The sequence below is a fragment of the Saccostrea cucullata genome, unplaced genomic scaffold (assembly GCF_032062105.1).
Source record: "Saccostrea cucullata isolate Sc308-1 unplaced genomic scaffold, CSIRO_AGI_Scuc_v1 ctg5545, whole genome shotgun sequence".
In the NCBI taxonomy this organism is placed as follows: domain Eukaryota; kingdom Metazoa; phylum Mollusca; class Bivalvia; order Ostreida; family Ostreidae; genus Saccostrea; species Saccostrea cuccullata.
The window spans coordinates 877-25,948 of NW_026929433.1; the positions used below are offsets into that span (position 1 = coordinate 877).

Genomic DNA, 25,072 nt, shown 5'->3' on the forward strand with positions numbered 1-25,072 from the left:
CTCTTTTTGCAATCACGGGTACTTGTGGACAGGACCTTTTTCTGTCTTAGTACACGCTATCAGACTGACTCTGCATCTTCGTAGAATCCCACAATTTCTCCATAAACAGCATTCCAATCAAAGCGTTGAAAAATCCTTAGGTAAATGCAACGGAAGTGCATAGAGAATATTTTACCCATCATGATAACACCTGAGAGAAATTGTTATGTCAGACCAAAACTCTCTTGGCGTACTTCCTGTCCACAAGTACCTGTGTTTGCAATGTATGAATTTCTGCAATTGCAACTTCTCGGGCCTGTTCGACTAGTGGAAAAACGACCTCGAATGTACTACATGTATGTAGATGCCAGAGCAACACCACTTTTCACTAACTTTAAAATATATGTTGGAAGACCTCTTATCTGTTGAGCATGGAGTTTAACATTATTCAATGTAACGATTTTACCTAAAATATACTATAGAAGGGACTTCTAACTCATTCTATCTCTATATTTGAATAAACAGGAAGATGTATAAATTTTTAACATCTGGTCATTGTGGTGGTATTGATACATTCGAGGTTGTTTTTCCGACCTATGACGAAAAGAACTGAAATGATGCAACTTTGAGTTTCTGATCTAAACACACTGACGTAAAAAATTATAGAAATCTTCTTTAGGGCATATGGAGTTGTGGTATATAACTCATTCCAAAAGCTCAAAGGTTTTAAAGACATCATATGGAAAAGAAAGTATTATACAAAGACAGAAAGTGTAAGTTTCTGACCTTGACTTTTGATCTCTTTACCTAAAAATTTAATGGTTTTAAAAGGCTATAGGGAGTTGTGAAATAAATTTCATTACAAAAGCTCAAAGGCTTTTTCAAAATATCCTTCAGAAAAGAGAGTGTTACACCCAGACAGATGCAAATTAATACCCCTCATTTTCATTAAAAGTGCAGGACAAAAATATAGCTAAACCTGATAAACTTACATTGTCTTTGTCCATGAACAACCAAAACAAAGTGGTCAGTATCAAGCATTCTTGAAATTTCTCCTAAGCTTGTTGCCATGGATACCTGAAAATGTACAAAAAGTGGTCAGAAATTATTTCATATGCATCAATATTGTATAAAAAAAACAAGAAAACCGAATTATTCCTACCATTTTAAATTGTTTGTACATGACTTTAGAAACAGGATCTGAAGGTTTGATCTTTGACCTCACGACCTGAGCCATCATATTACCAACTGTCACCATACCCATGATGTCCCTGGACAGAAAAAGAAACCTTGGTTTAATTCAAAGTCAGAGTCTGAAATTAACTTGATTGCATATGTCTATGATCACATTGAGTAGTGTGTCCTACAAGTTTGGAAAAGCTTTCTTTGAAAATAAAAGCAATATGTTTTGCTTGGATTTGTTTTTTTTTTTTTTTTTTTTCTTACCCTGCATCGTTAACAACTGGCACTTGGTCAAAACCCACTTTGTTGAGAAGTTCAAGCGTCTCCTGGATCGTGACTGCTGGAGTCACAGTCAGAGGAGCTCTTAACTGAAGAGCACTCACATTTAATGAGGACCACCTTCAAAAGACACAATATTGTAACAGAGTTATTTTATCAATTGTAGATTTTCATAATCTTTTACTTGTTCATTCAAATAAAAAATAAAATGCAATAAAACAAGGAACCATGAAACAGTTGTGAATTAAAATAGATGATACATATATACATGCACCATTTAGCACACCATTAGAGCACAGTGTTAATGTTATCCATAGTGATCAGCGGTCACATTTTAGTTTGTGCAGGATGGATGAAAATGAATGAAGTTAACACCATCTCATGAATTTGAAATTTAATAGCTGACATGAGGTTTAATTCATTCAACTACAAAGTTCAGTTTTAATATCATGAAATTTTATTTCATTAATTGTTCATTTAAATATTGCTTATTAGAGTCTATATCAAATTAAAGAAACAAACTTAACAATGTAACTGTTACAATTCCTTACAACTCATCAATATTACTGAAATTTAAAAAATAAAGGCAAATAGCTCCCAAAAAATATTGCTGAGCTTACAATTGTAAAATGTACATGCTTACAATTAATGAAAAAAAACTGAAGCAAACCAATTCAAAGAATTTGTTTCTCCTGATTTAGGAAAAAAGACTTTTTGAAAGTGGGAGACAAGAATTGGTACAAAATTATGGAAATAAAAAAATGTCAATGCAAAGCAAAAGCATGTCATATATGCATGAAACCTCTAAGTTAATAATTGTTCATCAGAATCTGACAAGCTAAGGTCCTAAATGTCTTCTTTAATAACCTTAGTCTTGTTGCTTTTTCCAAAATTTTAGAATCAATGCAGATGAAAAGTTTATGGCCCAGGAAGCAAGTAATTATCAACAAAAGGGTTACAAGAGAGAAAAAAATTTCTTATTCTTGTCAAATGTAATATACAGGAAAACTGAATCTAAGAGGAACAGTTCATGTTTTCATGAAAAACAAAACTCCCAAATGAAATGATGAAACAAGAGAATGTTGAAGGTGCCATTGCCTAAATATTTAAAAATATTAATTCAAGTAATTTGCACTTCAAAGTGTTTTATAAGTTTTGTTACTTAAATCTAGCTTTATCAGTATGCACAACATTATCTCACATTTCTGAGAGAGTGCAAAGTATGATTGTACAATTACACCCAACAATGCTGACCTGTTCTTTCCATATGAACTGTCAGAAAAATTGAAATAAAAAAAAAATAAATATTAAAATGCAATCTGAAAGGTCAAATAAAAGATTTACTTAAATAAAAGATATTCAATTTACTTCATTTTTTAATACTATATAAAGTGCTAGTTATCTGGAAGTTTAGAAAATTGTCTACCTAGGCCTTATAAAGTTTCTTTGATTTTAAGCATTACAAAATTTTCAATTAACATTAAGTCTGTCCAACCCTCTTTTTATTATTGTTATGTGATTATATAAAGTGATTTGTTTTATCATTCTGTAATACAGTTGAACTAGGGCATCTTTAACACTGATATCTCAAATGTCATGGATATGTGGAAGTACTGTAAACCAACTATTATTCGCGTCATCTTTTATTCGCGATTCGTCAGTTTGAAATCAATCCGCGACGTTTTTTTTCCGCGAGCGAGGAAACATTCTCTACAAATCCTTAGCAAAATGAATGCTTCGCGGTGATTAATATTCGCGGGTTAAAGGAGGTCGCGGAACTCGCGGATATTTCTCGCACGTGAATAAAAGTTGGTTTACAGTAATTTGGAAGTCTTTAGTAGTCACAAATAATTTATGATTATATTCTCAATATTTTCAATCCTCAGATATCTTAATTTCTTGGTCCCGTCCACTTGACATATCGGTAACAAGGTTTGTTTATGTGTGTACAGTCCCCAAAAATTATTGCCTTTAATTGTTTTTCGCAATAAATGCACACTAACATGCTGGTATCTAAGCATGATGAGGACATACCATTCGTCTGTATCCTTTGTTAATTTGCTGGACTCAAGGAATTCCCTCTGACTCATCCAATCATCACTCAGAAACTTAGTCCTAAAAATAGAGGAAAATTAGAATAATTTCTCACCAACATTTCAATCATTTCATGATTTTATATAACTCCACAACATAATCTCCCTTTCTCAAAGAAAATATATATGTTTGTGTCATATGAGTACTTACACTATTCCAATGTCTGACTATTTATACTTTTCGTTACAAATAAAAAGCACTAACTTCTTGCACCAAGGAACAAGAGTGTAAAAGAGATTTATATCTACTAATTACTGTGAAATCACTAATTTTCATGGGGGGTTAATTTTCGTTGCTTTCGAAGGATAATGAGTCCAACAAATTCATGACCACCATAAAATGTAAAATTTAATATAGCCATTACTACTCAACACTTCTCCAACCACAAAATCAAATCCCCATATGTCATTAATTTTCCTCAAACCTTGAAAATTTGCCCCCCCCCCTCCCACAAAATATGTGAATTTACAGTATTAAATAGAAAAAAGTTTACACTGTACAAATGAGATTACTGCAGTAAATACTGGAATAAAGTAGGACTTACATATAGTTCCTGATGGAGTCTGGCAGGATCACCACACATCTCTGTCCTTCCCTCAGTCCAAAGTCCTTCGCTGCCTTAATGGCAATAGACATTGCTGAACCAGAGCTCCCACCTACATGTATCCATTCACAAAAGTATGTTTATAGTATCTACGCACATTTCCACTTATTCACCTGTTAGGCTGTTTACAATAATGGAACTGAACATTGTCACTGATTCTAAGGAAAAATTGTCTTTGAACCCTCTTGGTTGAATAAACTGCATTGCATTCCAAAGTCTTATCCATTCATAAGGAATGAATGTCATATAATCAATTTTGGTTTTTTCTTAACACAAAATATTACTAATTGGAAAATGGTGTTCTTTCCTTTATACAGGGATGAAGAGAAAAATGTAATATTATAATCATTTTAGGTAACAAAAAATCTTTTGGATTCTAAGTAAAAATACAACTGCTTCTTCCAACAGTCTTCTTTTGTTCAGAATAAAATAGTGCATTTTATCTATATTATATCAGTGTTGATGTACAGTATAAATACTTACCACAAAGTAGCCCTTCTTCCCTTATCATTCGTCTAGCCATGATGAAAGATTCCTTATCATTGGACTTGTACCATTTATCAACCAGCTGAAAATTATTTTAAAAATAACACTACACATAAAGTTTAAACCTCTCTATTTCCTTTTACAATATAGAATTTACCATATAATCAACAACTACTTCTCTGATAATCAAGTATAAATTCAAAACACACATAATACATATTCATCACTTAAAATTATTAAGTACTAAATGAAATACAGTAAACATTGGTTATAACCAAGTTGCTGAGACCTATGAAATAACTTTGCTACATCTGTAATTTGTTATATCTGTCTAAGGAATTTGTTAAATTTATATAGCTGGGGATCCAAGACAAATTTGCTTTATTCATGAATTTGCAATATCGGTGTTTGTACATAACAAGTTTTACTGTACAAACTTTAAATAAAGTTCTGATATAAATATACTTAGCAGTTACGTTCCCAGTACCTTTCTGTCACACACGGTGGGGATAAAATCATACCCCACACCCTCCACCTCATAGAAAGTGGTGTCTGACTTGTTCAGGGACTCTGGTTCTGCAATGACAGACCCCTCTGGATCTAAACCAATTACCTGTTTGTACAAAAATTTAAGTTTATAATATACAATAATCTGACATAAATTAAAAAATAAAAGGGAGATTTCTTAGCCAATATAATAACTAAGTGTATTGATTTGAATCATTTAGTCAAGTTAGGAGTAAGATAAGTTTTAAATAATTAAATTTTCTGAGATCAACATGATAAAGTTCATCATGGTTCAAAATTATTTTAACTTGCATCTGTGTTTCATAAATTATTTCTTCTACTGTGTACACTAACAATTTTTGTATTGTTCACTGTCACCTACACTGAAGCATTCACAGTCATTTTATGATCAATACAGGTACTTACTTTACAGTTGGGACATCTGAGCTTTATTTTACGTGCGACTCCAGTGAGAGTTCCACCTGTACCAGCTCCCACTACCACCATATCTACTCTGTCTGTAACAAACAAGGCAGTAAGGATCAGATCATGCCATAGGTACATGTTCTTAACAAAGTAACAAATAAAAATAGATCTAACCACCCTCTTCTTGAACACAAAATGTGGTATTTATACTGACCATCACAAGCCTGGAGAATTTCCTCAGCAGTGCCATCAAAGTGAGCCAGGGGATTGCTTGCATTGCGATACTGAAATTAATAATACACAGTGTTGATGATGGCATGTTATTTGTGACTCAAGACCTCTTACAGGGTAATGCTTCTGTCTAGTTCTTCTTTTTAGAAATAAGCTAATTAAAACTGACACAATTCAGAAATATTTCTCTTTTTATTGATTGAAAATTCATTGCACTTGAAAATTTAGTCAAATCACCATCATAGATTAATAGCTTAATAAATATTGCTAATAAATTTAATATGCAATTGACATGAACATATAAATAACAAGTTTACCTGATCAAGAATGTGTGAGTTGGGAATTTCCTCCATCAGTCTTTTAGCCACCCCAATGTGAGACTCCGGGGAATCAAAGGCGGCACTGGTGGGAGTTCTCACAATTTCGGCACCAAGAGCTCGCAAGACATCAACCTATACAATGCATTAATTCAGTTAGATATTAATAATTTCTTAACTTTTTCTCTGCTCTGAAAACAGTCCTTTTTAAAATTTAAAAAAAAAAAAAAAAAAAAAATGGCCTTTGCATCTGGGCCAAAAAGAATGATATAGCATATATGACCTATGTTTTGTGGATCCAAAAGAGCACTTTTTAGCTTCAAATTAAACTTAACTTCAACAAATGTTTGAACAGCAACTTCAAATTTTCAAAATGAAAAGTGAAAATAAAGAAATTGTCTATAGCCTTGAGTACTTAATTCATTTAACATGGAACACGCATTTGACTTTAAGTAAAAGTCATTACCTTTTCCATACTCATTTTTTCAGGCATCACAATTATGCATCTATATCCTTTCACAGCAGCAGCCAAGGCAATACCAATACCTGAAACCCAAAATCAGGTCAAGTGGATTAAATACTTAAAATTTTTTCCAACCTCTTATAACGAATCAGTAATATTGTAATATATGTAATGTGCAAATAGGTAACACATTTCTCTACTTGACTCTTGCAGATTTATGATAAACCAGAGAAATTTTAAGTCACTAAAAATCTTCTTCAATGTAAAGTAGTTAAGAAGTTGCAGATCAGCACTAGATCTGACCTGTGTTGCCTGAGGTTGGCTCTATGAGGACGTCCCCGGGTTTTACATGACCTGCTGCCTCAGCATCCTCTATCATCCTCAGTCCTATCCTGTCCTTCACACTCCCACCAGCATTGAAAAATTCACACTTAGCATCTAAAAAAACATTAAGAAAAAACTTCACATAAAAAATATATATAGCATCTAAAAAATCAAAACCAGTAGATGAAAATTTTAAACAGAAGATAATACATGTATATAAAAGGATAATGCATGTAGGTTCATCAATTAAAACTCTCAAAAGAGGAAAGATAAAATCATTAACCAAAATTCATTGGAAACTGCATTCTGCAGAGCCATTTACAATCTACTTACATTTATATCATATTCATGTACATATGAATCAAATTCATTTCCTTGAGTGATACAGACTATACATTGAGTAAAAATTAGTGAGACCCTAAACCTCTGACTTAAGTAATTATATTTTACTCACAAATATCACACTGGAGATCTTCTTCCTTTGTTATTCTGTTGATCCTAACCAGTGGAGTGTTACCAATATTGTACAGGACATTAGGCATGATCTTTGGTTTGGGTTTTCTAAATGGAAATTACAAGTACCGTATGCAGTTGCTTGTATTAAAACTATAGGAATCGTTAAAGGGCGAACATGGTAAATACAACATTTTTTTAGGCAAATAAAATCTTTGATTCTTGATTAAAGTGGTCTTGACAGAAATACAAAATCATGAAAATGCTATTTATATTAATATTATGAAGAAAGATTCCACATGGCAACAATTATTTCTTTTATAATGACATATGGTGGAACCAGATTTCATGCTTACAACTCCTTGTGGTTGTGAGGGGAGTCTTTCATGGACTTAGCCTCGTAGTATGTGCATTTACTGGGCAGGTCCGGTCTCTGCCAGTTACGGAAAGGGCTGCTACCAGCTACGGGACATTTCTTCTCAGACATTGTTACCTTAAAAAGAGCATTAAATTTATATTATCAAGCAATTTAAATTAAGTAGTCTAGTCTTTCAAAATAAATTCAAGCAAAGAGACCAATGGACCAAAATGCTCAACTGCATGAGTTAGCTTAGCATAAGTTTTCCATCGGCAGTTTTTTTCCTTATAGGTAATGTCCTTATATCTAATTTTTTGATTGCCTGTTGTGGCTTCTTCCCAACCCCTAGCAGCTTTGATTAGAAAAAAAATGAATCTAAACTAGTGACTTTATGCTTTTACATTAATATGCCATGACTAATCATAACTTTGAGCTTCGTAAAAAGAAGATATTTAAAGAATTCATTAGTAAAACACTGATCCCCAATTTCTCTACCCCCCCCCTCCCAAGTCATGATTTGAACATACCTGAATCGTAACATGTACTATATCAGGATGTTTCCAGAAGAAGATTTCCCATTTATGTGCTATTTTTGAGAGGAAGATTTTAAAGGAATATTTCCTATTATTCATTGAAAAATTTGATTATCCATTGTGTCCCCACCTTACCCTGGAGGCTGAATATATAATTTAATATGTTTTACGGTGTTACCGTTGAGGCGAGCGCAGTTGTACCATCAAAACACTTGATAATAGTATTGATCAGCCACTTCAAACATCAAGTCGCACGAGACATCTCGACTAGCTGTGACGTCACACGACGTCACGGTCACGGAGCTCGTTGGAGCTTACGGAAACGGCCGAGCGTCTGGTTTAAACTATAGACCTAGCACAATTTTGGTCGAAAAACATCGCAGAGTTATTTTTTGTTTCTTTGAAAGATTTCTACAAACTGAAAGCTTTTTATGCTTTACGTTATTGTTTATTTATTTATATATTTCACGGAAGCAAGCGGCATGACTTAATTAGCATATCGTCAAAATTCGCAAGTTTCCGGTGACGTCATATGTATCATTTCCGAAGGGCAAGGTGAAGGCCAGTGTTGTGGCATAGAGGTATTTTTTTGAATAAGGCAAGGCAAAATCATTTCGTTAAGTTCTCGGTAAGAAACAATGTTCCTTTATTTTTTTAACTATTTTTGATTTATTCGCGCAAAGGACATTGGGTAGTGCAGGAATTCTGGGAATGTTTCACAGAGAAATTTGCCTGACGTATGTACAGATTTCATTCCGAATTTCCTCTGTTCTTATACATTAGTCTATTGAGCTCGCTTCGCGAGCTTTGCTTCGCGACGCTCGCTGTGCGCTCCCTATAAATATAAAGTTATAAACTTTTCTCTATGTCAGGAAACTTTGAATTCACATATTACAAGTTTACTCATTTATAATCAAGTGGTTCTTCATCAGATTTTTGAAGACTTCCAACAAAGTTTTATTGACTTTATATGGCAAGATTTCCCGAACCACTTTGTGTAACACTGGTCTGAGATTTATGGTTAGTACAAAATTTTTAATCTCAACAAATATTTGTTGGTGAATGTGATTATACTATAACTAGGATACACTTGAGAAGAGTCACAGTGCTCTGACGGGTTAAAAGAGGAAAGTGAGAGAAAGTAAAAAAAAAATCAATAGAATGAAAAGGAAATAGTAGAGAAACAGTATTCACTACCCCCCCCCCTTTCTTTTTTTCTTTTTTGAGTTAAATAGTAGTCAGAGACAATAATTTATAAAATACCTTTGATGTCTCTGATATCCTAGTAAAGTACATCCAACAAAAAAAAAATCTTTTTCTGAGTCGATATCGACTTACGTGTTCAAGAATCTTGTTCCAAATTACGCACTTACGACCCTACCTGATTTTACTCAATACTGAAAGATGAAGTTTAAGAATAACGATAAAATGTTGTCCGACAATTAGGCCAATCCTCCACGATTTGTCAATTCGATTGGACGAAATGTATTTACCCACTACGTTGTAATCGTCTGACCTTCACCTTCAGGAAGTCACCTAAGGCGAAACAGAGTGGGAACTAATTACCCTGAAGTCACATGGATACCTGTGATTCGGGATAATTTTTTTAACATTAATGCATTTACCAAATGTTCTATATAATATATTTATGAAGCATTATTTAAGTTAAGTTATAAATATTCATTCAAATTTAATCTTGAGTCCTCTTGGGTTTCTTTTTTGGTAAATCGGGGCTTTCCGAATACGCTGATGTACGACTTATCTAGACTCTTTATATGATTCCCGCACGGGAAAAATAAACACTTGAATTTCGTCTGCTGAAGTGGAAATGTTACTAAATTTGCTGACTTTCTTCGTAATAATTCATGGTAAGAAACATACCTCATTGTGTGTAATTTTATTTTGTTACTTTTTTGAAAATTGCATACGATAAAACCCAAAATAATAACCCAATAGTAATAACTAGGCCTAAAACCAGTAGGCCTAGCCTTCTGAATATCGAGAATTTTTATTTGTTTGTGTTTTGTTCAAGAAACCCCTATTTTCACTGCATTTGTTTTGTCATAGATTAGACCTATTGTTCTATTTCTTAATAAATAAGGTTTATATTAGAACACATGCACAAGTTCTGTAATAATTACAATAAAAAATGAAATGAATTAGGCAGTATATCCTCCCTCAATTCTCTTAATAGAAATTATATGGAGAGGCATATGGATGTAAGCTTTTAATACATGTGCACTTCTCTAAAGAGAAATCTGGTCCTCCATGTACTTTTGATATTATGGAATAGGGAATGTCCTCTCAAACTTATGTTGTACATACCACAAAGCTTGACAGCTAGTATGTACCTAAAATCAATAATTTTATTCTCCCCTCCCCGTGTCTCTCTTCTTCAGGCTTATTTTGTAGTTTAGTTTTGAGAAGAATATATTAGATGCATCAGTGTAGCCTGATGATCGAACTCTAAGCTGATATGATAATTTCTAGAATGATCTGATTTCATTTGAAATGTTGATTTAAACTGTACCATGTTTACAGTAAAGAACTGCATTTAATGCATCTCATCAAATTATATGCATATGGAAAAAATACAGAATAGTGTTTTGTCGCCCTTGTGTGGCAGTGGTAAGAGTATTTGCTGGAGTTGTAGAGTAAGGAATTGAGCCTTATGTCGCAGGTTCAGATCCCAAAGAAAAAGATCCCTCACTGCTTAATGGCCCTGAGTGCAGAGTATCTGTAGCTATATAAAACAAAATTTGCAGTTATCCACTGGCAAATGGTGGCGCTGAACAAATCTCATAAGGGACATTAAACAGTATACAAACAAACAATATATAAATGGTGCCTGTTTTTGAGGGTAACATTTGAAATTGACACCCCAAGGAAAACTATTGTCAACCGACGCGTCAGCGGAGGTTGACAATGGTTTTCCGAGGGGTGTCAATTTCAAATGTTATCCTCCAAAACAGGCACCATTTATTTTATTATACTGAATGTCTTATTGATTTAGCACGTCAGCAAAAAAAAAAAACCATCGATCATCTTTACGTTCATGTATAGAAAGCTTTCACACTCACCGGTTCACTAATCTCCTTATTGTTTGTTTGATACTCAAATTAGAGTCATTTATCATATAAAGTTTCGTTATTTCTGGCTCGCAAGCATGTTTCCTACACTTGCAAGCATGTATCGTCTGTCGTTTGTTGTTTTCAAGTAAGCTATATCGGACGCAAGCTTTTATTGACATCAAGTTAATTCCGGTTCTTTCAAACGCGCAACTGACGTTTTGAGAATTCTACGGTGAACCGTACGCGCATAATTTCCACGCATGTGGCATTACCGTTGTGTTACCCGTTGTCATGTGTGTTGCTAAGGCTCAGGGTAATCGAACGGATTGTTAACTGTGTCTAAACCAATCAGATTTTAGTATTTAACATGAAAGTATAATAAAACATATTATTTGAACCTGGTCCCCCCTTGAATCTTCAGTCAGGTGCCCTTCCCACTTAGCTATCTGGCCACTGGCCATTAAACCTGTCTGAAACACAGACCATTACATTATGATATGAAGCTTTCAGGAAAAGTACACTTATAGGGATGGACAGAGAGGAATACTTTGAAGGGAATGTTTACTGTTGTAGTTTTACAATGGGAATATTGATGTTAAAGCAATGGTGTTCTTATTGTATACTTATAACTTGAAAAACAGATCTGTTTGAACTTAGAAAAACAATGCCTTGATTATTCTATACTTATATTGTTTCAGTTTTCCAATACACACTTTAATTTACTTGACATATTGATTTCCTGCTATTAGTTGTTTGTACTTATTTTAATAATGAACAAAAAGTTCATTAATCATGCCAGTAAATGATCATTATTGGGCAAGGTAGAATGATCATGATGTGTCAGAGTTTTTTTCCCCTCTAACCCCATGACACAAGAGGGTACTGGCGGGATGCACATTACCTGGGTGCATAATTGATTAATTAACAGTAGCATGCTTCTGAGTTACTTTATGATGTTCATGTTTAAAGGAGATAATCATTGGCAAATCTCTTAGGATTATTTGGTTGATGCATTTTTCATAAGGAGATCTAGTCATGGACCCCTAAAGGAAAAAAAATGTTACAGCAAAGCCTTTTGATTAAATTGATGAATTGTAGAATTGAGGAAAATTACTCTCAAAGGAACTCAGACAGATCCATCTTTAAAGAAAGAAAAGTACATTCATATATATCTTCAAATCTCATTTTTCAAATGTGTATATTTATTGTTCATTATCATGGTTACATTAATGATATAATATTGATCTTTACATTTGAAAGAGGAGATAAAGAGAAAATAAGAAAGGGAGATAATTAAGAGAGAGGGGGATAATAATGATTGAGGTGAATTCATGTCCCGGGGTATAAAATAACGAGGAAGTATTCATCATCCTGAGCTTGCTCAAGTGACTAAACAGCATTTCTCAGTAATCATGAATGTCTTTTTTTCTAATCAAAGGTCAGTAAAGATGTGAAATACAATACCACATAGCAAAATTTTAAATTAAAATCATTGATGAAGATAATGCAATGTTAATTGAGAAGGACACTCCTCCTTAAAATTGTTTGGTTTACCCAATCAGATCTAGATCACTTGATCAATCATTGTGTAAACTTTAGAAAAGAAATAGGATAGAAATAATCATGTGATAAAAGATGTCACTATTTCCATTATCATTCATGTTAATTAAATTTTCATGACTCTTTAAATAATTCCATTCTTTCTGAATATGCTCCATTTAAGAGCTGAAGTGTGATGATGCTAATAATCAGCTAAATAAATCAATATTTCTCTCTGTCTCTTCCTTCAGTGACACTGAGCCTATTGACATTGAGGGGCCCATATAACCACACTGCAGTGGTCCAGGACAATGTAACGCTGAGCTGTAAGCTGTTAAAGGATGGAGAAACTGTCATCAATCTTCATAAAGTGGGAGAACCCTATAAACTGGTCTGGAATTTTACAGGTAGGAAATTAATTCTCTCAGCTACCATTTTATAGGTAGGAAATTAATTCTCTCAGCTACCATTTTATAGGTTCTCAATATTAAAAAAACAATCTGCTTAAAGTTAAATCTTGAAAGGATTGGATGCTTTTCATATTCTTTAAAATTTACTATTTTTCTGATTCGTAATTCATGTTTCCTTGAAGTCTAAAAAGGGAGGGTGTGTAGTAGCTACTACAAAATTGTAGCTGGATTAGTGTTAATGTACAGAACAAACACAGGTACGTCATATACTCTATGACCTCTAGCTTACATGTACTAATTCCCTTGATACAGGTAGTTATACAAGTACAATGTAACAGATGGACTACTACATGTAGTATGGTCGGGGTGTGAAATATTCTTAAAATATGTAGATCCTGTCCATGGCCAGTTATAAGTATCTGAGCACAGGGGCATGCTCCTGGTGTGTATGATTATATTTATTTTTAAAAATCATATTGATATTCAGAAATATTACCATGATTACTGAGCAAGCCCCTGTGATTTGAGTGAGAAAATAGCTGACTGAGCCATGCTCTAAATGCTTCACATTATCATTGCTAATCTAAATGTAATACAATGTAGTGCCCTTATCTGAAGTGACTGTATGTTTTTTTATTTACTTTCAAATACAGGTTAATATATCAATTGAAAACAATATTATTTATAGATTTAAGTTTTAACCATGATACAACATGGACAAGTAAGAATATGTACAAATATTTGAATTAAAAAATTCCATAAAATTGCAGATGCTTTGCTATGTCACAATGATCATAGGGGCTTAATATATTCTTTGGCGAGGCTAATAGATTTGTGTAAGATTGTGGAATGTGCAGACAGAACCTGGGCTCTGACACAGACAGGGAGTGTTATATATTACGTGTAGATATAAGCATTCATCTGCACAGCAATAAAATTTCTTAAAGTTATGATTTACATGTACAGTGTATTGTACCTGGCTGCATTATGCATGGGTAGGTTTGTTTTAAAATTGAATGGGAGTCTAAACCTTTGAAAAATTTAAAATACATCACAAATTATGAAATAATTTAACCACTATGAAAAAGCAGTAGGTAAACATAAAGTTTGTCATTCAATGAGATATTTCCTCCAGACAACTTAAATGAAGTGAAAGCATACAGTGCAGGGACTATAAATTATTTATAGATAGAAAAGAGTTGTCTTATTTACCAGTAGTATTTCAAAATCATTGATAATTTTAGTTCACATAATCTAAAAGCTCAAGTGAGCTTTTCCGATTACATTTAATTTAGTCGCCCTCATGCCGCAGTGGTTAGAGCATCTGCGCTAGAGTCACAGAGTAAGGAAATGATCCTTATGTCATAGGTTCCACTCCCACTGTGGGACGTACGTAGAGACTGGTCCTTTGTATAAACCGAGATCCCATGTTGCAGTAGGTGCTGGCATGAAAAAGATCCCTCACTGTAAATGACAAGTATAGGACAAAATTTGCAGCTCCACCTATGGTGCCATTTTCATATGAATGAAAAATGATTGAGAGGGATGTTAAACAACATACAAAGAAACTTGCAAACAAAACTGAATACATTTTGTCTAGCATCTGATTTTTCTGCCCATTTGTCTGCATACTTTTCGCAGAGTTGAAGTCTTGAAAACTCAATTAAGAATGACTAGCGGTGACCCAATTTCTACCAAACTTTTTACAAGTATATCTTTGGAGAAAGGGTGTTTAATTTTTGTTTTTAAAAATGCATCCTTTTTCAAGGAGAGATAAGGAATTTATATAGTAAAAAATTAGTGCATAAGCTTTTTTCAGAAAAACCAATGGGCCAAAAATATAATGACCTCTGGGGGTAAGGTAGGGTGGGTCTTAATGGGCAATCAGAGTTATAGAATATGTAAGAAATATTTGGGTAACCCGATAAATTTTAGAATTTTCTTTTCAAGAAAAGCAAAATCATGATTAGTCTTATTAAAATGAAAGCATACTGTACATTGAAGTTTACAGTTCAAATCATGTCCCTCAGGTACTGTAAATCACTTTTTATTCGCGAGAACTTTATTTTCGCGTTATTACGCGAGACAGTAAGCATGCGAAAAATTTCATTCTTGCGTATAATAGTATTCCTTAAGATTATATAGAGAAATATTAACAATCGTGAAAATTATGTCTCGCTTATAAAGAGTCAATGACTATCTTGCGAAAATAAGGTGTCGCGAAAATTAAGTGATCTACAGTATACGATGGGTTCACAATGATAGTGGTAATATTTTTGTTAAGGACATTATGAACTTAAAAAGGAAAAAAGACCTATGTTGACCTTAGTTTAAATGTACATCTATGAGCACATGATATGAATTTCAATTTTCAAAATTTAATAAAATGTATTCAAATAGATCGTTTTACATGCTAAATATGCAGAATAATTTGATAGTGTGTATATTTTGCAGGGGTAGGAGAAACAGAACCTAGGACAATACATGTCGTCTCCAGCAATGGATTAGCTCTACCTAGCTTCTCTGTAAAGTTCAACAATACTCACTACCAGAGTGACTTTGACACTTCTCTTCACATCCTAAATGTTTCCTTCTCAGACGCTGGAACTTATACCTGTTCTCTTAACAGTGAGAGCAAGTCATTTGAGCTGTATGTAATAGGTAAGGTGACATTTTCTATGGTGTACTCATTATAATTATATTTTTTTGGATAGGCTGACAACTGAGCTAGGATAAATGAATGTTCCTGGACAATCCAGGCACATATTTATTTAATTTAAACATATTAAACAGCATTGAAGTTTTTCAATTTCTGAACATCAGTAATTTCAAAAATAATTAAATTTTCGAGACATCCTAAGCCAGTTTCAGGACAAAGAAAAAGTTCCTTAAGATTTTCTTAAAGGTTTTAAAGTACCATATCTTTTTAAAGAAACCGGTACATCTTTCTTTCATTTTCCATACTGGTTACAAGTATTTAAGAGCCATTCTCTGTAATGACTTGAACTTTTATATAGGTGCTGTGGCACGCATAGTCTCAGAATTTCTCCAAACTCTCTGTGATAAAAGTCTTTGATACCCTAAACTGAAATCAGGCAAAAATTGGTTGTTATGCTTTATAGTTACCATGGCAACATGTCTTAAAGTTCGAAAAATGGCATTTTTTAACATGTTTAGAGCCCCATAGTTAACATTTGCGGCAAAGCAAACAATTGGTAATGACTGTTTCCAAAAGTTGAAGGTCAGATGTCTCAAATGCATGATAAACATGTTTGGTAAATTAACTATTACATACGTTACTATGGTAACAAACTATTCAAAAGTAAAAAAAATATTCATTGAATTTTATAAAGTCATACACGTAAAAATAAAAAGCAATTATAGGATGAAATGTGACCAAATAATAGAAAAAAGAGCCTTGAAACATATACCAAGAACAAAATATGATATTTCATTTTGGTTGGCAATGGTTGCCAAGGTTTTTATACCACAGAGAGCCTTCAAAGTAACACTCTGTATGTTTCAATCTGATCCTATCTTTTAAAAAAGCACATTTCCTCATAACTGATGATCAATTTTTGAAGATGTTGGTGTGCTCCTAGTTTTCCCATTTGAAAAAATTCAGTTTAGATTCTTTAAATAGAGCGTTGCTATGGAAATAAGCAGAAAATATATGCTTAAAAACCTGAAAAATATTTTCTGTCCTTGGATACGTATCCTTATATGTAGATTCCCAAAACTTTTATGATTGATATTTATTAACAGCTTACCTGACTTTTAATTTTGACTATCATCCAATCTCTAAGTGGATGCAAGAAGTTGGCACACAGGGTTTAATATTAATATAAAGTTCACAAAATCGAACATTTTCCCTTCTTGGTAACCATAGCAACAGTGTTGTTTTCTTCATCAAATTTTATCAATATATGATATTCAACTTCAGTTCTAACAGATAAGTATGATTCAAGCTGATCATTTAATTTTTTTTCTTGTTTATATGGCAATTTAATTCTTAATGCAGCGAAAAAGAATTCTCTTTTAAGCACTGGCACTTTGTTTCCATGGTAACACTGCAAAGAAGCAATTATACCCAATTTTTCTTATGGTTTTGGTGTTGTAAGGTCCTGAGGATGCATATTAGCCAGTCTTGAATTTTCATGTTTTTCCTCAAGACAGTAGCATTAATCCAAACTTAGTTACTTGTTTTGCATGGTAACACTGTGTTACCATGGCAACCATAAAAGTTATTTATAGAATAATGTTGCTTATACTTATATACTTATGGTTAAACATTTTCATTGTTTTTCTTAAGTCGTTGATTGAGTTTGAGTATGTAACACCTACCATTAGTGAATACGGAGTGTTTTTCAGCATATTTCAGCATTTTAAATGTATTCCAAATGTATCCTTGGTTACCACTTACTTAGAGATATATTCTAAACATTTTCTTTACAGTATAAATGACATCAAGGTGTCATGTTTTTGTGAGAATGACTTGTTTGCTTTTTCTAGTTTTTATTTAGCCACAGTCAAGATTTAAAGTGGCTGAAAATCTCGATTTTTCCAACTTTTCCGGCTGTTGCCATAGCAACCGAGACACATAGCAACGAAATTTTGTTTGATATTTGTTTCTGGTGTCAAGTACTAAGCATGGGTAAAGTTTCATCAAAATCGGTGACCATGCGTGGCAACGAAGTTTAAGTGGTTACAGAGAATGGCTATTAAATACATGAGGTTTAATTGTTTCTTTCAGAAAAACCTTACTGCCATAATTATAACAGTAGTGTGATAGTGAACCAGCAGGCCTATTTTGACTGCAGTGTCAATTTTCATGGAAATGATCGCCCTGAAGTGAGTTGGAAACATGGCAACAAAGAGCTGAACTTCTCTGTTGATTTCGAAAATGAAACCTACACCTTAGCTCGCATGTCATTGGTTGCTTCAGAGGAAGATGATGGAAAGGTGTTCATTTGCCATGTTACATTTCCTTATGTCCATAATGGTTTTATCTGCCAAGCTCTCCCAAAGCTGAAAGTTTATTGTAAGTAAGCTTCATACTAGTATGACATTAGGAATTTGATATAAGCATGGGAAATAGTAATTGAGCACATGTATGTACATGGTAATTGACCTTAATCATTGGTCAGGTTGTTGTGAAGAAGAAGAAGATATTAAAAAGATTTTCCCTTTATATCCCTATGTCAATGTTAATTAGATCTGTGTAAAAGTAATAAATTCAGAATTAAGAAAGTGATATCTATAAAGCATTTGATCTGAATTAGATCTGTATAAAAATTATGAATTCAGAATTGAGAAAGTGATATCTATAAAGCCCTTGATTTGCACACTTATATTTACAGTTCCTGTGAAAGAGACAGACATTATTCTTAGTCCATACAAGAAGGAGTAAGAAGAGGGAAGCAATATTCTTCTTCGTTGTGTTGCCATAGGAGAGCCCCACCCCCGTTACAATTGGACATTCACCCCCCTTTCTGACCCCCTTAATGAATCTGTGAGGTCAACTCATCCAGCTTACAAAATCGTCAATGCCCACAGAAATGACATAGGAAACTATACATGCATTGTTCACAATGAAATTAATCATACAGTGTATACAGACACTAAAATTGTCTTCTTGAATATAATAGGTAAGAATAAATTAATTTCTGTTAAAATACAAAGAGAATGCACTAAGAGATTTTAAAGAGAAGAATTTTTATTTCAAAGTATTGTCATTTTAATATGGCATGGAAATTTAGATAGCATCAATTATTCCAAAATATTTTAGTACAGTGTAGTAATTAAATAAAAATCAACACTCCCCATGTCTTCTGTTTTAAAGCACTGGAACATAATCAAATTATTATGCAGTTTGAATATAAGGCGTCATTTCAGGCAGAAGAGAAAGTAATTTTGTCTAAAAATTTTGTAGAAAATAAAGTAACAACAGTAAAACCTAAATACAGAATGATGCCAAAGCCAACAGAGGACAAAGGAGATGGAGACATTAACTGTAAGTAATTATCTGAGAAATTTTCTTATGGATCATGGGATGACATCTTCTGTGATAAAGTTGATTTTCCACTTGGTAAATGTATTTGTAAATTTTTGAATGTGTCTCAATTCCTGCAGTACATGTACAGTTGATACTGTCACTATCTGTCATGATGTAGGTTTGATACAGGGATACACTGATGATGATTCTGTCAATATAATGTATTTACAGTTTAATACAGATGTACTGATGATTAGGTTTTTGTTTCAGTCAATGCCTATGCTGTAGGAGCTGTTGTTAGTTCACTGCTAGCCATTCTGCTGATTGTAGTCTTCATCCTGCTGGCCATCAAATTCAGGGTACGGGTGATATAAAGGAGTTTCATTGAATATCACATGTAGTGTTTTGTACATAACAGCTGGAACTAGATAAAATATGCATGAAATAAATTTTGATATCTTACTTAAGACATTAATTAGTAAAAATTGATGTTTTTTCCTCTGGTAATTAGGCAAGAGAGCAGAAATACAGAGAAGGCATGTCCCTGGTGCAGGATGATTTTACAGATGATCAGGAATTGTTAGATGAGGACATGATAACAGCAAATGGAGGGACCGAGGAGGTAGGAGGGACATGTACCCGGTTATATTCATCTTACATGAATCGTAGATTTCTTTAAAAACAAATTTTCATTTCAATATTGTGCATAATGATATGTATCTTAAAGTTCCAGAGCTTGTATAGATACATGTATAATTACATTACTGAGTCTGAAAAAACAAAATCATGATTTTTTTCTGATAGTTTTGTTTGAATTTAGTATGTTATACTCCATTGTAGACCCAAGGTCAGTACAGGAGACTTGGTCAGTATTGGGAAATCCCTAAGAGAGATGTTCGCCTGATGGACCTGATTGCTACAGGGTCGTACTGTGAAGTCTGGAGGGGCAGGATGAGGAAACACTCAGACAGTACAGATGTTCTTAGGGTGGCCATCAAGAAAATGCTAGGTACAGGTTAAAAAATGTAGTATTTCCCTTTGCAAAGAACCTAGATGGGGTTAAAAGCAATCTTAGAGTTTCATGGATATCATTCAGTTATGCTAGTTCATCTGTTCATGAGGTAGTAAGAGTCTGTCTCTGTTTGTTCAGATGATGCATCAGAAGTGGGCAGGAAGTTCTTTCTGGCAGAGATGGAAGTGATGAAAACATTGAAGGCTCACAGTAATGTGATCACCCTTATTGGATGTTACACATTAACTGGTAATTCTTTATAAATAATATTTCAAACTTAATGGATATTAACCAGTTGGTTATGGCAAAAGAAAAAGAAACATGCCTAGTATGCATTATAGAAAATGATTTAATTCATGTTTGGTAAACAAAAAATCTTGATTTTCCTAAAATAGACTAGATATTAAATAAAAGTTTGTTATATCCTGATTTATAGCTGCATTTGTAATAATTATGTCAAACATTTGCATTACTAAGTAATTCACATTCTTACCTTTATTTTGCATATTTGAAGTTGCTTTAGAAACGTTATCTATGAAAAGCACTAGAAAAATTGAAACTTATAGGATTTTCTTAATCTGGTGTTCATTTTGACTACAACTTATCATTTAATTCATTTAATTCAGAACCTTGGATGCTGATGCTGGAGTATGCACATGAGGGAACCTTGCAGAAATACCTGAAGAAACACAGACCTGGTTCACAGCGTGTTGAGATTCAATCTCAGGAATCGGTCAGACTTAAGAATAACAGGATAGATGCCAAGAAACTCCTAACTCTGGCTTCCCAGGTCATCAGTGGATTGCTGCATTTGACAAAATATAAGGTAAGTTTTCAAATCAAATGTATTGCAAATCATAGAACAGAAGTTTGATCATAGAATTTATAGATCATGTGTGATTTCATAAAAATTTGTGTCAACTTTGCTTAGAGGTGGAAAAAACACCTTATTTACATTCTATTCTAAAAGTAAATTTATTGAATTTTTTTCAATAATCACAATTATTGAGTATCTTTTTGTACATTGTATATTGAGGAATAAAAAGAATTATGTTTTATTCTACCAAAACTGTGTTTTTATACCACATATAGCTCCTATACTACCGACTATCTGCATCCAGTGTCCTTGTGGCCAAAGGAGGAGTGTGCAAGTTATCAGGGTTTATGTTTCAGAAAGAAATAACAGAGAGGAATTTGTATGAAAAGGTAATGCCACTTTTATTGTAGTTTTCTATAAAATGATGCTGTATTACAGAAAAGTAGATCAATCTCTTTTATGACTGTTGATTTTTGATGCCAATTTACTTACAGGAATCTCTACCTGTTCGCTGCATGTCACCAGAATCTTTGTCACAAAATATATTTGATACAAAGACCAACACATATGCCTTTGGTATTTTGTTATGGCAGATTATACATTTTGGTAAGAATTTATCATAGGACTGGTATAACATTCTTGGTATTTGGGTTAACAATAGCCACAGTACTTGTTACGCCCCTCTCAGAATTAAAATAAAATATATCAAATTTTGAACCTCTGTGAAGAACAATTTATAACCTTATAAAAATAAATTTATTTCCTATAGGATTAAGGCCGTATCCCTCTATGGACATTGAAGAAGTGAAAGAGAAAGTTCTCTCAGGATACCGCATGCCTCAGCCACCGCACTGTAGTTCTGAATTGTATGTTAAAGAAATGTTTATATTTCTCTGTCTAAATTCAATGAAATGTTGGGAAAATGAAAAATTCACTGCAATTGCATCATTCTTCATTGTATTTGTAAACATATGCATTGTTAACAATTTTTTGAAAATAAAAATGGAGGCTAAGTATTTAATTTATTTCAATTTCCTATGCTATTATAAGTCTGCTTAAAAAGTTATTATTAAATTATAATTTTATTTAAGACGACCACTTCAGTTTTAAGATAAAGACTCTTCGTCTGTATTTAAGGTTTGCCTTAATGGAGAGATGTTGGAGTGTAAATCCAGATGAGAGACCCCTGTACCCTGATATCTTACAAGCCCTGTCTGTCCTACAAACCAACAGTGACACAAACATTGTTCTGGAGGATCTTCCAGGCCTGTCAACCTCTGAGAGTGAGACCGAAACAGAATGTAATCCATAGAAGGTCATCTTGATAATCCAAAGAAGGTCATCTGGATTATCCATAGAAGGTCATCTGGATTATGTAATCTGTTAAGATACTTGTATATTGATGAGGCACTCACAAATTGAACTTGATTTTTTTTTTTTTAAATACATCAATTTTGCCACTGACACAAGGATAATATTTAGCTCACCCAAGCCAAAAGCTCACTGTAGCTTTTTTCTGATTAAGGAATGTCCAGAGTCTGTCTGAGTGAACTTTTCACATATTCAACTTCTTGTCCAGAACTATTTAATTAATGAATATCTTGTTTCTTAGTGCTAGGTGGGGGGGGGCACAATAGGGGTCAATGATTTATATTAAAATTTAGGGGGATGTGTGTAGAAAGTTTCTACTCTGAAGAACAGCAGGGTCACAATCAAGTAGTGAAGGTAGACATTTTACCTGCCCTCTGACAAGGTTGGGGGTCACAGTAGGTATTAAAAATTACATGTAAATGGAAATATTTAGGGAAAAATTGGACAAGTAAGTGTCTTACAAGCATGACTGCAGGAACTACACTTAAGCCTTGGTAAATAGCAAAGTTTTATACAAATATAATTATACTAAATCATGAAGTCTACAATTTGTAAAGTTGACCTAGAGCATTTAGTACATTACAATGATTTATAATAATTATTGTTGAAATCTTTGATGCTAATTTGGTGACCACAAAAGGGGATTTCATACATTAGAGAAAACATGTACTTATTTATTAGGAAGAGCGTAATGACTCAGATGAGCATTATGGCCCATGGGCTTTTTTGTTTTGCTTTGTATCACATATGATAGAAAGGTATTTGTACATTTGATATTTATCATTTATAACTTTAATTACAGTAAAACCTGCAAATCTCATGGTATACTTTTGTTTTATAATCACATAATACATTTCACATATAATTGCAAAGGTTAGACAAATGAATTGAATTTTTAAAATAACTGTTAATTATGCATTTCTGAATCATACATCATATAATTCATATACTAAGGTCATTATCAAGTACTTTTAGGGTGCATTTTCTGAGAGAAAGTTGATTTTACACAGAATGAGAAGTCTTTCCACACAACATTATATAATTAAAAGGTAGATATGGCATCAGGAATTTGGGAAAAAAATGGACTGATAAAAATATTTGTATGCATAATATTAATCTTTGTAGTATCTGAATCACCTTTCCCGTCCAATACAAAATAATAGAACTAGAAATTTAGATATATTTTTTATTCACATTCACATATCAAGAACTCTGTCCACTTCTATATATTCATATTTTTATAGCTACTGACATTACGTGTTCAGTTCTTATTAGATGTAAAGAATTTGGTAATTTTCAAGTCAATTAATTTTTGCATATTTAGGACAACATTTATATATAATTATCTAATTTTTGCCTTTATAAATTGCTCAAAAACCCTTAAAATGTATTCCTATGATAAAATCATGTAAACTAACCTTCAATTTAAAATAGCTGTCGAAGGATTTATACTTGTGCATTTTGGTTCATTTGAGTTTAAAATAATATACATGCATAAGTTTCAAGTTTCTTAAAAGAAGTTACACAAAGTACAGTTTTACAATCAAACTTATCATAAAGGTTAACAGGCACTGCACATAAAAATTATTAGAGCATATTATTAACATTTATTTAAACTTAATTTGAAAAAGACATTTTTGTAAATGCAATGCATGCAAGTATCTGATAAAAAGAAAAATTGATGATAAAATTCCCAGATTCACACAGAGTATGTGTATTTTTATTTGTCTAACATTTACTAGACTAAGTATATTAATGTCAAAAAGTGTTCATTATGAACTACATGTAAGTGTTAGATATTTGTTCTGTTCCTTAAACATATTACCTACACAAAAACATGTGTAATGATTCATGTACTTATAGCATTTTAATTTGTGAGATTTTTTTCTATGTAAAAATAGGCTTAGTATCAATGTAAAATAGACTTCATACTTATTTCTTCGTAAAAATGTCTCTGATTGAAGTGCTGAATGATCCCATACTCTTGACTAGTAGTTCTTGTGTATTTGTAGCTCTGTTTACAATAATTTACTATTTAGTGAGTGCTATATAAGAGAATTTTCATCCTACAATGATTTTTGTACACCTCGATCAGATTTTTTTATAACAGAACGTTTTTGAATTCAGACAGATTTTCAGACAGTGTTTTTAGAACATTCTTTTGTCAATTAAGGTGCACATTGTGTTCAGAATAGAAAGGTTAGTTTAATTGTTTTTGTTGTGTTTATAGGGTTTTATTGTTTTATTATGATGTGGAAAAAGATTATCCTGTGAACTAATTGTTAATTTTTTGCTTCTACTAAAATATGTTTTAATAAGGAAAAAAATTGTTAGTGTAACTTTGTTAATTGTTAATGCTTAGAAAAAGTGCAATACTCAACATGTAAAACTAACTGATGTATCTTTATATGCTTAAAAAAATGGTGACATTTCAAAAAAAAATTCTCAAGAATATATTAGGATTCTGTCTGAGAATTATATGTATTTTTGCTTTATAAAACTTTATGACCAATCGGACTAAAATTAAACTTTATGACCAGAAAGATTTCTGTACTATGGATTTTGTACAGGGTAACAGTGATGTAATTTTTCCTGAAATAAGATTTTACCAAAAAAAAATT

At 32.8% G+C, this 25,072-nt stretch overlaps 1 protein-coding gene and 1 pseudogene across 3 annotated transcripts; one reads left to right on the forward strand and one right to left on the reverse strand.

Moving 5' to 3' along the window:
- Positions 1-903: 903 nt before the first annotated feature.
- LOC134280820 (cystathionine beta-synthase-like) lies at positions 904-9,789 on the reverse strand. Of its 3 annotated transcripts, none has more exons than XM_062763269.1 (16): positions 9,618-9,789; positions 7,702-7,838; positions 7,347-7,453; positions 6,872-7,006; positions 6,572-6,651; positions 6,106-6,240; positions 5,772-5,841; positions 5,558-5,649; positions 5,112-5,237; positions 4,622-4,706; positions 4,079-4,190; positions 3,475-3,555; positions 2,695-2,712; positions 1,426-1,560; positions 1,142-1,250; positions 904-1,056 (listed from the first exon to the last, which is right to left on the reverse strand). In XM_062763269.1, the coding sequence occupies exons 2-16, from the start codon at positions 7,830-7,832 to the stop codon at positions 928-930; spliced, it is 1,545 nt and encodes a 514-aa protein (XP_062619253.1). In that variant the 5' UTR covers positions 7,833-7,838; positions 9,618-9,789; the 3' UTR covers positions 904-927. The 3 variants fall into 3 exon arrangements, with proteins under 3 accessions (XP_062619253.1, XP_062619254.1, XP_062619255.1); XM_062763270.1 differs by having other exon boundaries at positions 9,575-9,789; XM_062763271.1 differs by lacking the exon at positions 2,695-2,712.
- A 230-nt stretch (positions 9,790-10,019) lies between these two features.
- LOC134280819 (fibroblast growth factor receptor homolog 1-like) lies at positions 10,020-22,603 on the forward strand (annotated as a pseudogene).
- Positions 22,604-25,072: the final 2,469 nt, after the last annotated feature.

Bases quoted from the DNA above. Each gene is read 5' to 3' on its own strand.
- LOC134280820 (XM_062763269.1), bottom strand. From the start codon at position 7,832: ATGTCTGAGAAGAAATGTCCCGTAGCTGGTAGCAGCCCTTTCCGTAAC. The intron at 6,241-6,571 runs GTAATGACTTTT...TGCATTGTATAG, and splicing joins AAAAAATGAGTATGGAAAAG to GTTGATGTCTTGCGAGCTCT. The intron at 1,251-1,425 runs GTAAGAAAAAAA...TTTTCTGTCCAG, and splicing joins CCAGTTGTTAACGATGCAGG to GGACATCATGGGTATGGTGA.